This window comes from Microtus oregoni, unplaced genomic scaffold, assembly GCF_018167655.1.
Source record: "Microtus oregoni isolate MIOR12 unplaced genomic scaffold, Mior012 000029F_ref0000214, whole genome shotgun sequence".
Classification (NCBI taxonomy): Eukaryota; Metazoa; Chordata; class Mammalia; order Rodentia; family Cricetidae; genus Microtus; species Microtus oregoni.
This window is the reverse complement of record NW_024543088.1, coordinates 9,335,470-9,351,801: the sequence shown is the minus strand read 5'-3', so window position 1 is coordinate 9,351,801 and position 16,332 is coordinate 9,335,470. Positions and strand designations below refer to the sequence as shown.

General features: G+C 50.9%; 1 protein-coding gene and 1 pseudogene across 2 annotated transcripts; both read left to right on the top strand.

Moving 5' to 3' along the window:
- Window positions 1–1,457: 1,457 nt before the first annotated feature.
- On the top strand, window positions 1,458–11,646 carry Urad (ureidoimidazoline (2-oxo-4-hydroxy-4-carboxy-5-) decarboxylase). 2 transcript variants are annotated; one of them, XM_041678201.1, is made up of 2 exons: window positions 1,458–1,670; window positions 10,087–11,646. In XM_041678201.1, exons 1-2 carry the CDS (start codon window positions 1,496–1,498, stop codon window positions 10,554–10,556), a joined length of 645 nt encoding a protein of 214 aa, XP_041534135.1. In that variant the 5' UTR covers window positions 1,458–1,495; the 3' UTR covers window positions 10,557–11,646. The 2 variants fall into 2 exon arrangements, with proteins under 2 accessions (XP_041534135.1, XP_041534136.1); XM_041678202.1 differs by lacking the exon at window positions 1,458–1,670 and adding an exon at window positions 8,265–8,385.
- LOC121465200 lies at window positions 1,875–1,962 on the top strand (annotated as a pseudogene).
- Window positions 11,647–16,332: the final 4,686 nt, after the last annotated feature.

The window sequence follows — 16,332 nt, the reverse complement described above, 5'->3', positions numbered from 1 at the left end:
TGGAAAGACAAATACTGAGTGAAAGGAAAGCCTTTGGAGATAATTTACCCAGGGTGCAATCGTTTCTGGATTCACGGTAACGAGAGATTCTTGTGCTGCCCCTAGTCCAAGATTTACTGAGGTCCCCCTGAGATCAGAGCCTCCCCACCCCCCACCCCTACCCTCATCCCCACCCCTGGTCTCTGGTACTCCATCCTAATCTTTCCTTTTTCCGCGAAGGACTCTCCTGGTAATACCTTAGCCACACTGTCCTCTGTTTGCTTCACTGCTCCTGTGGAGAAGCACTGAACCAAAGCAACCTGAGGGAGGTTATCATTGAAAGAATTGAAACTGGCGGAACCTGGAGGCAGATTTGACACCCTCTTCCGTAGGGACCGGTACCGACACTCACCTGTGTACACACATAGAATACACCTAATTTAAAAAATAAAAAGGAGACCGGACAGTGGGGACGCATGCCTTTAATCACAGCACTGGGAGGCAGAGACGGGCGGATCTCAGCGAGTTCGAGGCCAGCCCGGTCTACAGAGAGAGTTCCAGGACAGCCAGGGCTACACAGTGAAACCCTGCCTCGATAAAACAAAAATAAACAAGTAAATAAAAAAATCTTTTTTTAAAAAAAAGGAAAAAAAATAACACACAAGGAGGCAGAACTCCCCCTGAGACACCTCACTGTTTCATATGTACTAATGTTGCACATATGTTGAGCATTTGGGCTACAAACAAAGATTAAAACACGGTACCTAGCCTCTTGAGCAGGGTTTCTCAACATGTGGGTCAAAACCCCCTTTGGGGTCAAATGACCCTTTCACAGGGGTCGCAGATCAGATACCTTGCATATCAGATAGTCACACTACAATTCATAACAGTAGCAAAATTACAGTTATGAAGTAGCAATGATATACATTCTATGGTTGCGGGTCGCCACAGCATGAGAAACTGTAGTGAAAGGTCGCAGCATTAGGAAGGTTGAGAGTCATTGTTCTAGAGCAACAGCAAGGAAAGATGAGAAATCAACTTCCAAGTAGGAGGACCTGTGACCTGCCTGAATTTCCAGGAAAAGCTTTCCCAGGAACAACCCAGGTTCGATTCCCAGCACCCACGTGCTGATCCACAATCACCTGTAACTCCAGTTTCAGGGGGTCCCACACCCTCTGCTGGCTCTGAGGATGGCCAAACTTGCTCGGGAACTTTCCTTATGCAGAAGTCCTTGCTCCCTTGTCCATGGCCTTAAGCCTGGGTGGAATAAAACTCAGTGGTAGAATGCTTGTTTAGCACGTGTGGGTTCTGTCCCCAGCACATATAACACCCCCTAGCACCAAGGAAACCCTTAAACCCGTGTTTACGCATTGCAGGAACATTCTGGACAGGCTCCTCCCAGGGGCATTTAACCCAGCTCGGCTGGTATTGCACAAGGCGAGCCTGTGTGTTCAGCAAATACAAGCGTGCGAGGAAGAGTCGGTGCCACTCACTGGAAGAGAGCAGAATCTCAGCCATGGACATGGAGAAGGTCAACTCCATGGACTTCGGTGAATTTGTGGATGTGTTTGGGAACGTCATTGAAAAATGTCCTCTGGTCGCAGCTGCTGTTTGGTCCCAGCGTCCATTCTCTGGCTTGGAAGACCTGGAAAAACACTTTTTTGATTTTATCGATGCTCTTCCAAGGTCAGGTAAGACTTCCGGCCCTTGAGCTCACAAAGCGATTTCCAATATCGTATAGAAAAATATTTTAGATTGGTTTAGCCCTGTTGCTTATACTTAGAGTTATCTAGCTGGTTTTGTTGGAAGGGTTAGCCTTTCAAGGTGCTAGGCTCTAAGTAGAGTCAGGAGTGTGCGGGTGCTCGCTTCGGCAGCACATATACTAAAAAAAAAAAAAAGAAAAAAAATGGAACGATACAGAGAAGATTAGCATGGCCCCTGCGCAAGGATGACACACAAATTCGTGAAGCGTTCCATAAAAAAAAAAAAAAAAAAAAAAGAGTGTGTCCGGTAAGACAGCGTAGCGAACATTGGAGCCTGGAGGTCACGAGCGTGTTAGAGGCCAAAGGGCAGTCTGAGACTGGCCCCTTTCAGCCACCCAGGGTCCACCTTGGCATCGCTCTGGGTACAAGAGAGAGGGCAGCGAATATATCTCAGGGACCTCCAAGGGGAGTGCTAAACTGGGTCCTTCACAAGAGAAAGTCAGTTTGGACCAGACAAAGAAAGTACTTGTACTCAGATCCAAGGCTCTGTTGGGGGAAGAAGAGACGCTTAAGCAAGTGGTGTGTTCCTGGGAGAGAGAAAGCCCTGAAGCATTTGGGGCCATGAGGTGGGGAGAAGAGAAAGTAGGGGTTCAGACTGATTGGTGCCCGAAAGGCACAGAGGCCAAAGGCATGCAGTCCTTGCTCGCTGGCTATTTGGGTTCCAGAATAAACCAGACATGCCCTTGGGGACTTGAGGCAGGAGGGTGACCCTGTGGTCTCACAAAGGGACAGGCACACACTGCTGTCTTCAGGACAACTGCGATGGCCAGTGACGTCCCGTCCTCACCTGGACGTCCTCATAAGAGAATTTAGAGTACTCTGCAGGTAAGAGCACTGGCTGCTCTCCCAGGGGCCTAGAGACCGAGTCTCAGCACCCACACAGCTGTCACAAATGCCTCTGAATGAAAAAACCTGATGTCCTCTTCTGGCCTCGGTGGCCATCAGGATCACATGTGGTGCACAGACTGTGCAGGCAAACACAAAAATCTAAGGGTGCGTCTATCTCAAACGGAAGCCTGGTGGCCCTAGCCCATAATCCCAGTACTCACTGAGCTGCATTCAATCCTTCCACGTTGTTTCTGTCAAAGGAAAACCAACAACAGCTAGTAACTCAATGTCTTTTAAGGCTCCGTTTTTAAAATGAATCCAGCATAATTTTTAAAATTAATTTCCTTATGTAACTATGCGTGTGACAGAGTGTATCTCTGTGCGCCTCGTGAATGCAGGTGTCTGTGGAGCCCAAAGTAGGTATCAGAGCCCCTGGAACTGGAGTTATGGGCCATTGTGAACCACCTGAGGTGGGTGCTGGGAACTGAACCCAGGTCTTCTGCAAGAGTAGCCAGTGCTCTTAACCACGGAGCCATCTCTTGACCCCAATCTAAAGGTTTTTGAAGAAAATGACCAAACTAGAAGTCAATCTCCTGACTTCTGGAGGATTTTCTAGATAATCTAAAAACAAAATTAGAAAGGTGTGCGTGTGTGTGTGTGTGTGTGTGTGCGCGCGCGTGCGCGCGTGCTCGCGCACTCTCACAAACATGCACATGTGCTGTGTGTGCTATATGTTTGTGTGCACACACGTGGGGTGGGTGCACACATAGAGGAGGACTTCAGGTATCTTCCCCTTTCTCTCGGCTTTTTCCCTTTGGAACAGGGTCTCTCACTGAACCCAAAGTTTGTTTTAGCCAGAATGACCTGCAAGCCTTGGAAGAATCTGCTTGTACCCGCCTTCAACACTGGAATAGCCAGCCAAGCAAGGCTTTTGACCGGGGTGCTGGAGATTCAAGTTCTCACACCCCTGTGCAATCTTTTGCCTTTGGACAACAAGGAACAAACTGGGTAATAGAATCTTTGCCGTTTAAGGGTAGAAATGACCTAAAGGGAGTGCTTTACTTTATGTCTCTGTTGCTGTAACAATTTTGGGGTCGAAAGGGTTTGTATGAATTACACTTCCCCATCACAGTCCATGGGGAGGGAATTCAGAGCAAGGAGCTCAAGGCAGGAATCTGGAGGCAGAAACTGAAGCAGAGACCACGGAGGAACACTGTTTATGGGCTTGCTGTCTCTGGTTCTCTCCGATTCTTTCCTAATCCAGTTCAAGCCCAGCTGCCTAACCCACAGTGGGCTGGACCCTCCCTCATCAATTAACAATTAAGAGAATGCCCCACAAGCCAGGCAGCGGTGGTGCATACCTTTAATCCCAGAAGACAGAGGCAGGTGAATCTCTGCAAATTTGAGACCAGGCTGGTCTACAGCGAGTTCCTGGATAGCCAGGGCTACAAAGAGAAACCCCATCTCGAAAAACCAAAGAAGAAATGAGAAGAAAAGAAAGAAAAGAAAGAGAAAGTGCCCTGCAGACTTGGCCACAAACTGATCTAATGGAAGCAATTCTTTGATTGAAGTTTCCTTTTCACAGATGAAGAGTTAGTTTGTGTCAAAGTGATAAAAATGAAGTATCACGGGGATAAGGGATGGGGGTGGATGAAACACAGTGTTATTCCTAGAGAAGGGTTTGTTTGGATTATACTTTTTAAATGATTTATTTATTTTTGTTTAATACCCATTTGATGTTTTGCCTGCATGTACTTCTGTGTGAGGGTGTCAGATCTTGAAGTTACAGACAGTTGTTAGCTGCCATGTGGGTGCTGGGTCCTCTGGAATTGAACCCAGGTTCTCTGGAAGACCAGCCCTTGCTCTTCTGGACCATCTCTCTATCCTCATGGGTTAGCTTTTAAAAGGAAGGAAAGGAGGGATGGAGAAAGGGAGGGAGGGAGGGAAAAAGAAAGAAAGAAAGAGAAAAAGAAAAAACTTTCTACCTTGGGCAGAAAACTGGATTTTTAGAGTGAAAGTGAGGTTGCCCTCTCCTTTAAGTTAAACTATGATGTATAGTGTCCACTAGATGGCAGTAGAGGATTACTATTGGGCCCAAGCCTCACCTGCTAATTCAGCACGTCTAACCTATCAGCTCTCATAGTCCTAAGCATAGGTGGCAACTGTAGTAAAGGAAAGGAAGGGAGGTTGAAACCACAGGCGCTCCTAGGCTAGGGAAATGAACCACACCTAAGGCTGTGGGGTCCAGCTCCAGTGCCAACCCAAACCTACAGCAATAAGTCTCTTTCTCTCTCTCTCTCTCTCTCTCTCTCTCTCTCTCTCTCTCTCTCTCTCCAGTCTCTGCCAGTTTCTCTCCATCTTTGTCTCTTTGTATCTATTTGTGTCTCTCTCTTCTCTCTTCTCTTTCTTCTCTGTCTTTGTCTCTAGCACCCTCCACCGTGTGTGTGTGTGTGTGTGTGCGTGCCCGCGTGCAATAACTTTGCTATACCAATACAAGCTGTTTGTACTGTGGTTGGGGTAGTGGAGATGGTGAGACCTGCTGGCTGGCCAGGAGAGAGAGCTAAAGTCAACAAGATTTAGGTAGGTGGGTTTGACAGAGGGAGATCAAAATCAATAAATGCTAAAGATAACCCTTCAGTACCTTGTCTGAGTGGCTGTGTGGGGTGCTATAATTTTCTGGGGTACAGAAGACAAAAAGCAAAAAAAAAATGGGATCTTGTTAGTTCTGGTCCTAATAAAAACTAAAATGAAGATGCTGTATGTGATACTCGATAAGAGAAAGGGAACATGGTGAAGCTAAGGACAAACTAGATCTTGGGGTCATGAAAGAACTTACAGCACTTAAAACTGCATGACTGACTGGGGGTGTGGCTCAGGGGCAGAGTGTGTGCTTAACAAGCAGGGGAACCTGAGGGTGACCCCTGGCCTGAGACTATAAAGATTTAAACATGGACCGGATGGTGGGGCAGGAGAGGGAGTTCGGTTGCTTGGTGGAGAGGTTGTCTAGGATGTGGAAGCCTTGGGTTTGGTTCCCAGGACACAGCACAATCCAGGCACAAATGCTGTATGTCCAGCACTTGGGAGATGGACTCAGGAAGGTTATCCTCAGCCACATATGGAGTCTGAAGCCAGCCTGGACTACAAGAAACCCTGTCTCTGAAGAAAAATTTAACAGAACAAAAGAAAACCCCTCGACAAGAACACTTAACTCTGTAAATAAGAAAGGGAGAAGCAAGTCCAACTCCTTTTAGTGCTAACATCTGGGCTGAGCCACACAAGGACAGGCACCTGAAGCAGGAGGGACGATGCCAGGGCCTGGCCCATGGGCTCAGGCTAGACTGCTGTTCTTAATGGACTCTGATGAGGGCAGATTGGTTTGTGGGAGGGGTCAGAGACTTGATAGAGTGACCTGGATGGAGAAGCGCAGAAGTAAACAACAAGAAAGTGAGAAGGCCAGAGAAATAAGAAAAAAGTGGTGGGGAGCCGGGAGCTCCATGGGGGCTCTAGATCTGCCTTTGGGAAGCATGGTTCTCAGTGGCTCCCCACTGTGGAATGGGGAGGGTGCAGAAAGCCATGCATGACTTGTAGATGTGACATCTGAGAAGGAAAGTCACGAGTAAACTCAAGACACCAAAACCAGGAGCTGAAGAGATGACTCAGTGATTAAGAACACTTACAGCCCTTGCATGGGATCCCAGTTCAGTTCCCAGCACCTCAAGTGACCAAAAACCACCTGGAAATCTAGTTCCATGGGATCAGATGTCTCTTGCCTGCAAGGGCATCCACAAGTATGTGACACACAAGCACGCACACATGCACATATACAACTAAAAACAAAGAAACCACAGGTGGAAATGCTGTGGACTGACCCCAGAGCATGCGCAATAAAGCTACTGGAGCCCCCGGGGCAAGGGGACCTAGAGGCTGCCTTGAAACTGAAGGAACAAGAGAGAAGCAGTTGGGTGTGTGCATGGCACCTACATATATGTGAGACACACACACACACACACACACTTCAAAACAAAGAAACCACACGTGAAACTCAGTGTGGGTAATTCATGTAATTCCAGCACTTGGGAGGAAGACCAGGCAAACAAGGGCATTGCCTTGGCTAGATGAGACTGTCACCAAAGGAACACTGTGTCTAGAGGTTAAGCACTTGCAGATGAGCTGAGTTCTGTCTGTTCCCAGCACCCATATCAGAGCTCACAACCAATCACCAGCTCCAGGGGATGGATACCTCAATAGCAGGCAAGCGCGCATGCATCTGGGCACACACTCCCGTGTAAACACACGAAAATTTAAAAATAAATATCTTCAGAAGGTCTCCTTTTGGGGCTGGTGAGATGGCTCAGTGGTTAAGAGCACTGACTGCTCCTCCGGAGAACCTGGGTTCAATTCCCAGCACCCACATGGCAGCTCACAGCTGTCTGTAACTCCAGTTCAAGAGAATCTAACATCGTTATACCAATGCACATGAAATAAAGTTAAATAAAGTTTAAAAAATCATACTATAAAAATAAATAAATAAAAGGTCTCCTTTTAAAATAACTCTCTCTCTGTGTGTGTGTGTGTGTGTGTGTGTGTGTGTGTGTAAGAACACGGGTGAAGGAGTTGGTCTTTACTAGATGACACAAGACCATCCCTTGTGCCAGGAGTGGGGGGCGCATGACTGGTGTAGACAGAGGGGCACAGGAGGGCCACAATAGGCTTCTAGGCAGTTGCTGCTTGCTCAGAGGGCACTGTTGTCAGCCCTACCCTTCTCTGGACTCGCAGCAAGTCTTGGTGAGGTTGCCCTCTGTTCCCAGTGAGCAATACCTACCTGCTCCTCGCCTTGTCCTGACACCCAGTGACACAGCTGGGAAAATCTGAGTTTCCATGAGATGTTATGAAACAAATGAGGGTGCCAGAGACTGCCTGCACTGGGCCACCCACGTAGGGGAGACTCCGGAATGCGAGCTGTCTTCCAGTCTCCAGCCTCCTTTTGGGATTAATGGCCTCAGCTGTGGGTACCTTGAAGGAGATACAGTGCAGATGGGAACTAGGGAGGCCCTTGCTGTATATCCGTAGGCAGATGGGTGCTAGCCTCTGCAGTACCCAAGGGACCAGCGATTTGGAGCAGCTAAGGTGGGAACCGTGACTGGGCAAGCCAGCCCAGCTTTATTTCTTCTGGTAGGCTACCATTCCAGTTCTTTCTTGTCTGTGCCGCTGAAAGGCGCGCGCGCGTGGTGTGTGTGTGTGTGTGTGTGTGTGTGTGTGTGTGTGTGGTGTGTGTAAATTTCGGTTCCGCTAATTTAGCGTAATTTTCTTCTGCCCTTTGCCCTGCTCTATTCTAGGCCTCTTTTCTCTTCCCCCTTCTTGTCTTCTCTGCAAGAGTGGCAAACACATCTCACTCCTAGGCAAACATTAACTCAGGCGATGCTTTCAAGAGGGGAAGATAAACCTAGGAGGAGTGAGAAGTGAGGTGTAAGGGCAAGAAGGTTTGGGGGGGTGGCGCTCCACGCATGTGCAACAGCAGGTTCCTGGGGGCGGGGGGGGGGGAGACTTCCCACTCCCGTGAAGCCCACCAATAACTGCATCGATGGCTGCTTGAACAGACCCGGGAGCACACGCAGTAAAGCAATTGGATCCTCCTGGGAGAGGTGGCCCAGAGGCTGCTTGTTTTAACTCTTAACAAGAGAGGATCGATGTGGGTGCGCTGTCTTTTAGTAGCGTAAATGTGCAGCCAAGGCTGTCTGCCCATTCTGGGATTGGATGGATGTGGGGAGAACCTGTCCTGAGTGGCGTGGCAACCACCAGCCCTCTGGCCTCCCAGGTGGGAAATGTAACACACACGTTTTCGCACCACACGGAAAGCTCTCTCTGGACTGCAGAAGAGAGAACTACTCCTGAGCGCGGTGGTCTAGAATTAGGATACCCATGACGGGGAGGGGGCGAGAATGGAACTGGTGACCAACTCCTCTTAGCCAGGCAAGTCATTACAGCGGTCTGTGGGTTTAGAGCGAACTGTGTGCAGGTGCGCAGCTCAGTGACCTTGGGCAGAAGAACTGAAGTTTGTCTTTTTGAGCCTTTGCTCAATATTCTTTTCTAAAATGGATTTAATTTTTATTTATGTGATTGTGATTGTATGACACTCGCTTGTGCGCCGCGGTGACCAAGGAGGCCAGAAGAAATTGTCTGATCCCCTGGAGTTCCGTATACAGAATACAGGCCACGGATTTGCTTTGGTGTGGGCTTTACTTTCCATCCTGTTATGGAGGCGGGGTGGGGGAAACTTTTGGGGAAGGGGAGGCTGCACCATATTTAAAGGGGGTTTTCCTCTCTGTGAGTATTGAGATACAACTTACTAAAGGGTGTTTTAATCAGTTCCCATTTCCAACAAAGCCGCACCTATTCCCACTGCCAAAGGGAGATAGACACCTACCTGCTTTGTGGAGATGGAATAGAAAGGCGGCTGCATCTCATAGTTCCGTTTTCCTGGACTTGCTATGAACATGAACTGCTTGTGCGTTAGGTGCCAGGGTATGGGGAAATGAGTTATCTTTAGTTCTCCATAATCGGTAAATTAGGTGTCACTCTCCTTCTTTTACGGAGGGCCGCCCTTCTGGGCACATTTGAGATCTTGTCTAGCCAGGGAATTTCAATTCGCGTTCTTTACAGTGCTTAAACGACGCGACCTGCCAGGATGGCCGGGAGTCCCCTTAAATTAGAACCCCGGACGCCACAGCTAGACTTTCCCAAAGCGAGAGGCCTAGAACGAGAGCTTCCACCCACTCGGGCTCTTTTGGGATCTGAAGTCAGACAGAGAAGGAGTAACAACAGAACCCCAGAGTGGGTGATTATAATTAAAGAAACAAAACAAATAAACAAAAAACCAAAACAAAAATAAAAAGGCAAGCCGCTTTCATCAAGAGCGGAAGGATTTCGATGAAATGGGATTCTTTTCGGTTAGCCCGCAAGGTTCATTGACTGTTTCATCCCAGAGACCCAGAACTCACACTTAGAGTCACAAAATCTAGGCATTTATTTGCAAAGCCCCTGGACCCACTCCGCTCCTGCCTGTTCTTAGAGGCAGAACGAAACCCATTCCAGGACTTTTGGCGGAAGTCTTCAGGCCTTCGCATCCGGCCCCCTTTCAACATCAAAGCCCCCCTGAGAGCAAAGGACTTTGAAAAGATAGGAGTAGCTAGGACTTCTTATCGCTTCCCAGCTCTCCCAGAACAGGTCGTAAATTCCCAGCCTCTCCGATCTCTCTCTCTCTCTCTCTCTCTCTCTCTCTCTCTCTGTCTCTCTCCCTCCCTCCCTTTCTTCCCTCTCCCTCCCCCCAGGATCCCCCCCCCCTTAGGTCTGAAAGGCCAAACCTGTCACTCGCGCCCCGCCCCCGGGTCCTGGCGGGGGACGGAGGGACCCGCATCCCGTTATTGGAGAGGGACACCACTACCCAGGGACCCAGTTTGGCTTTCTGAAGTGCAGGGAGTAACCCTCTGCAGGTGTGTGTCTGTGCTTCTCTCCGCAGGCCATGAGGGCATCCTACGTTGTCACCCGGACCTAGCGGGCCGCGATCTGCAGCAGGGCACGCTCACCGCCGAGTCGCTGCGGGAGCAGAGCCAAGCGGGCCTCATCAGCCTGGACTCAGACGACCGGCTGCGGCTGCAGCAGCTCAACGCGCTGTACCGCAAGCGCTTTGGTTTTCCATTTGTGCTAGCTGCGCGCCTGAGCGACCGCGCCGCAGTGCCCCGGGAGCTAGCCCGCCGGCTGCATTGCCAGCCCGAGTCCGAGCTGCGCACCGCCCTGGGCGAAGTGAAGAAGATCTGCCACTTGCGCCTGGCGGATTTACTAGGCGCCGGTCCCGCCAGTGTGGAACCGCTGCGGGGCTGGGGATCCGAACGCCAGCAGGATGCACCACAAAGGGGACACCCTTCGCCGGAGCCGGCTCCGGCCTGGAAGGACAATCCTCTCACCCACACAAAGCAAGTGGAGAACTGAAGCAATCACACGAGCAATGAATGCATCCTTTGTGCACTCATCCACATGAACACTCGTCGCCAAAATATGTCAAAATTCTAGAGAGTTTAGCGCTTTGTCCCGGATTTATCCAGATCGCTGCTTCAATTCTCCATTCGCCTTGCGGTCTGCCCGACACTACAGCTTTAGCGAATTGAAAGCTCCCTTCTGGCTCCCCATTCTCTCCTGCTAAGCAGGAACAACAATGCAAAAGGCACTGAAAGGGGAGTCTTGTATTCCATAGTGATTTTTCTTTTCCCACTTCATTTGATTTACCTGATATTTACACGTGAGCAGAAGCGACTATCTCACTTTGAGACACTCATGAAAGCTGAAGTTGGGAGGGGGGAATTAAAACATTGGTTTTGGTCCCAGGTGATCATCTAGCAGTGGGAGTTGAGTTCTCCTACTCAACTACCAACTTGGGGACTATGCCCTGCAGAGATCAGTGTGTGTGTGTGTGTGTGTGTGTGTGTGTGTGTGCCCAAGTTGGAAAGTTTTGATGGTCAGGAGCCAGTGTCACCCTTGTCCCTCCAAAAGGTCAGCCTTTGGTGGTGGACTGGACAGCCTTATGAGCCACCCAATATTAAAATAGCAATACTCATTGGACAGCCCTGGGTGTTGTGGAGCCCTGGATGAAGATGGTATCCCATAGTGCTGGTAATATGGGGGTAGAGATGATGCAGATAGAAATCTATAGAACAAGTCAGATTTGGGAACCTGGAGATCCAGAGTCAGTCAGCCTGCTGTGGTCTCTGAAGAAGCAACATCACCAGCAGGAGACACTGTCACAACATCCCACCCCCGCCACCAGAGAGAGAGGGGAGGGGAGTTAATGAGTCGCAAGAATACTACTTAGGCTTCTCTTGGTCCAGAGAAAACACAATCATTCATGACTTCCTCAACAAGACAGGTGGAAGCAGAGTTGATTTTCATTAGCAAACGACTAAATAAAACAAAATGTACTCTCCCCCTTTTCCAGAACTTTGGGTTCTGGGGGTCCACAGAAATAATCCCCTCCTGGAGCACTCAGAATCAAAGGAAAGGAACCTGTTACCTCTTCTGTCACCTCATCTACTTCCCTGAGCAGTGTGGGCAAGGGAAACTGGGGATGAAGGAGTGGATGCCTTGGAAGGCGCCTGCTATCAGCATCCTATGGTGGGCCACCTGGGGGACAGGAGCACCAGGCCAAAGACTCAAAATCCACTACACTCAAAGCATTCCGTGTAGCCCTGGGGTAAACCCAACCCTTAGATAAGGGCCCTAAAATGTAGAATCCACCCTCTTTATGTAAATTTGATAAACCGAAGATGCAGAGAATCCAACGGGGCAAGATTCCCAGGGCTATTTTTAGAATCATAGATGCAATCTGTGCTTCTCAGGAACGACCGGGTCTAACTAGTGGCATAACTGCATTTCAGCCATCAAGAGATTATCCAGTCTTTTACCCCTGAGGGAAAGGGCACGGGTTGGGCAGTTGCTGGCGTCCCTTTGGAAGGAGGTGGAGGTGAGGTGACCCGAGAGGGCTACTCAAGGACTCTTCCCAGTCTGGAGGTCAGGGCTGGACGTGCGATGCAGGAAGAGAGCGAGCTGGAAAAGAACGGTTGCGGCACCTGAGGGCCCTTTCTAGGGAGCCCAGTGTCAAAGCCCCCCTCCCTCCGCCCCAGGCCCGAGGCTGGTGGCGGGTGACCGGTGCTGCAGAGAGGTGGCTCGCAGTTTCCTTTCTTCGTGTCTGGGCTCCAACAGTGGCAAGCCTGTGCCTGGCGCTGCCCCTTGTTCCTTCCCCTCTCTGGTGCGCAGCATGCGGGAAACCAGCCCGCGTCGCAGGCACCTCAAGGTGCTCGCTCCGTCGGGTAGACCCAGCGAACACCAGGAGGGCGCAGGGACAGCTGGTTTGCATTTGGTGGGAACAATTAATATTTTACTTACGAATTCGTCAAGGAAAAAAAAGATTGAGACTGAAAAAGAACCAGACAGCCCAAGGATTCGAGGACTGGGTGTTTTGACTCCAGTAAGTAACCAGACAGTTCACCACAGGGTACACACACACACACACACACACACACACACACACACACACGGGGGGGGGGGGTGCTTCGCTCTTCACCTCCCCCACAGTTACAGCCCCTTACAAAAACATCCGAGCCCAGCAGGGTACCTCAGCCCAAGGCTCAGCCTGGAAATCAGGAGCCCATTTCTGAACTAGTCGCTCACCTTCGTAACTGGGGAGTGTGGATGGTTTAAAAAAAAAATAACTAAAAAAACCTATTCTGTGCCTTGGGCTTTAAAGAAGCTGGTATTTAATAAGGGGAGAAGCAGGGAAGAGACATATTCGATGCCTAACCTTTGTTCGTTTTTTGAACGGACACCTTTCCAATTGAGTCACAGAATGTCAGTTGCGATATTAAAAAATGGAGATTTCCCCCGCCCCTAGAAAGTGTTTACTACGAGACAAAAGTGGATGGAGACCTTTACAGTCAGTCGGAGAAACTAGAATAGAACTTCTGGGGGAAATGTATTCCATAACTAGGAAGACTGAAGAAAGCAGGTGCTCCCGAGAGAAAGCAGTCTGGAATGTGGGTCAGCATTGTAGCAATCCAGAGCCTGACTGCTCCAGTACTGTGGTGCCTATAGGGTGGGGAGTTCTCAGTCCTTGATCCTGATAGCTGGTTTTGTACTGGGGATGTTTCCAGGGTGGCACCAACAGACATAGTAATAATTAACGTCTGTACAGACTGCTGCATGGCAAAGATCAGACATATCGCTGGAGATCTGAGCATAGCTGTGAGACCTTGGGAGGATCTCCACTCCTCTCTGGTCTTTGTAAAATGGCAACTTGTGTAGGTTCTAAGTGCCACTGCCACTGTCACCATCACCACCACCACCCACCACCACCACCACCCACCATCATCACCACCACCACCACTACCACCACCACCACCACCACCATCACCACCACCACCCACCACCACCACCACCACCACCACCCACCACCACCACCACCACCACCACCACCACCACTACCACCACCACCACCCACCACCACCACCACCCACCATTATCACCACCCACCACCACCACCCACCACCACCACCCACCACCACCACCTCCACCACCACCCACCACCCACCACCACCACCACCACCACCACCACCACCACCCACCATTATCACCACCCACCACCACCACCCACCACCACCACCTCCACCACCACCACCACCACCCACCACCACCACCACCACCATCACCACCACCCACCATCATCACCACCCACCACCACCTCCACCACCACCACCTCCACCACCACCACCTCCACCACCACCACCACCCACCACCACCACCACCACCACCACCACCACCACCATCACCACCACCACCTCCACCACCACCACCTCCACCACCACCACCACCCACCACCACCCACCACCATCACCACCCACCACCACCCACCACCACCCACCACCACCCACCACCACCCACCACCATCACCACCACCACCACCCACCACCATCACCACCACCACCACCACCACCTCCACCACCACCCACCACCATCACCACCACCACCACCACCACCACCACCACCACCACCACCACCACCTCTACCACCACCACCTCCACCACCACCACCTCCACCACCACCACCACCACCACCACCACCATCACCACCACCATCACCACCCACCACCACCACCACCCACCATCACCACCATCACCACCCACCACCATCACCACCACCCACCAGCACCACCCACCACCATCACCACCACCACCACCCACCACCATCACCACCACCACCTGCCACCACCATCACCACCACCCACCACCATCACCACCACCACCCACCATCACCACCACCACCCACCACCATCACCACCACCACCACACCATCATCATCACCACCACCCACCACCATCACCACCATCACCACCACCACCCACCACCATCACCACCACCACCTGCCACCACCATCACCACCACCCACCACCATCACCACCACCACCCACCACCATCACCACCACCCACCACCATCACCACCACCACAACTATCACCACCACCCACCACCACCATCACCACCCACCCACAGCCATCACCACCACCATCACCACCAGGCACCATCACCATCATCACCCACCATAACCACCACCACCACCACCCAGCTTCAGGTAAGGCAGCCTGTCAGTGTATATGAACTGAGAGAGAGACACGGGTTTGTCTGTGCCCCGTCCTGCCCTGGCCATATTAAACTTGCCCAGTAGGCTTTCCTTGGAAGAGATTTTCATATGACAAACAAAGGTCATTCCAGGCTGAGACAATGGTGAGAGAAGAGAGGCTAACAGAAGGCCAGTGCACTGGGAATGCTCTCTGCTGTGAGCTTAGATTAGCTCTCTCCGGTGTTTCCTAGTCTGGGAGACCCCTCAGATCCTACCGTTACAAAAGCTCTAGCGGGTTTCTGTTCTCATCTGCCATACGGAAGTCAAAGGAATTGCCCAACACTCCAAGCATCCAAGCACCAATTTTAGAACAAAGGAGAAAGATAAGTCACTTCTAAATATTTAACTTTCATCCAATGAGCAAAAACATTCTAAAGAGAGTGCTAAAGCCAAACATTTCCCCCTTTCCTTAACAGCTTTGTTTTCTTAGACCTTCTGGCTGTGGGAATATACTTTGGGCAGAACAGTAGAACAAGGGATATCTCCTGCACTGGATCAGAATGCTGCTCCGCTGTTCCTCCAGGAGAGGCTTAAGACAGCTGGGTCCCTAAGCTTGGGCATCCCAGCCCACAATGCTCTGCGAATTCTGGGAGCTCTCCTTAGCTGGAGAGGACTGGCACCCAGCGTGCTTCACTTGCCAGCTGAGACCACATCTGTTTCTGCTGGCGGCTGAGCAGCTGCAGCACCTCCTTGCTGCCCTGGATGGACACTTGGGTCTCCATTGTAGCCTAGTGTGCTGGGCAGGTGACAGACTCTGGAGAAGCCCTAGAGAAAGGACAATGCTATTGACTTCCTTCCCTGAGATGTTAGCTGAGTGGGTTGCCGCAGGGCCGGTTGCTGCTGTTGGGGTTAATTCATGCATTATTGAGTCTTTCTTTGTGTGAGTGGATTGCCATTGGCTCAAAGATTCCCAAGCTCCCAATTAAGTAGTGTTAGAACGTTGACCCACGGCACTCTGCCTGCTAAGCTGAGAGAACTGGCCAGAAACTCTCTCTTGCTCTTCCTGGGGATTCAGGTTTTTGATGAGTGGGTCATATTACTGAGGTCCATCTTGTTTCCGGGGAACTCAGAAAGGACGCTAAGGTGGGCAGAGAGTGCCTACTTTGTGTTAGGTGGGTGCCCGCTTGCTCTCCAACTGCAGGAACTAAAATTGTGTGACAGAGGTGAGGTTCTGTAGCTGGGACCAGCAGCAGGACCTTTGAGCAGGGAGGGAGCCAGGTCAGGGATCTGTGGGTTTAAGGGTGGGGGAGCCCGCCCCTTCCGGTAGCTCCCTCCTCCTCCTCCTCCTCCTCCTCCTCCTCCTCCTCCTCCTCCTCCCCCTCCTCCTCCTCCTGCGCCCCTGCTCAGGCCACCAGCCTGTGTCCTGAAAAGAGACCCTCTTGAAGGAATGTGGAATGGCCTCTACACTGTAGGCAACAAAGGGTTACCCCTTTGATAACCAGGTTGGCTGTCCCCACAGTCTTCCTGTTGCTTTATTTACTGGGATCTTTTTTTCCTTCCTACTCTCTCCCCTGTCAGCTCATGCTTTCCCAAGAGGGAGGGCT

Coding starts and splice junctions, on each gene's coding strand:
- Urad (XM_041678201.1), top strand. CDS start 1,496: ATGGACATGGAGAAGGTCAACTCCATGGACTTCGGTGAATTTGTGGAT. Junction 1,671..10,086: donor CGATGCTCTTCCAAGGTCAG/GTAAGACTTCCG, acceptor TTCTCTCCGCAG/GCCATGAGGGCATCCTACGT.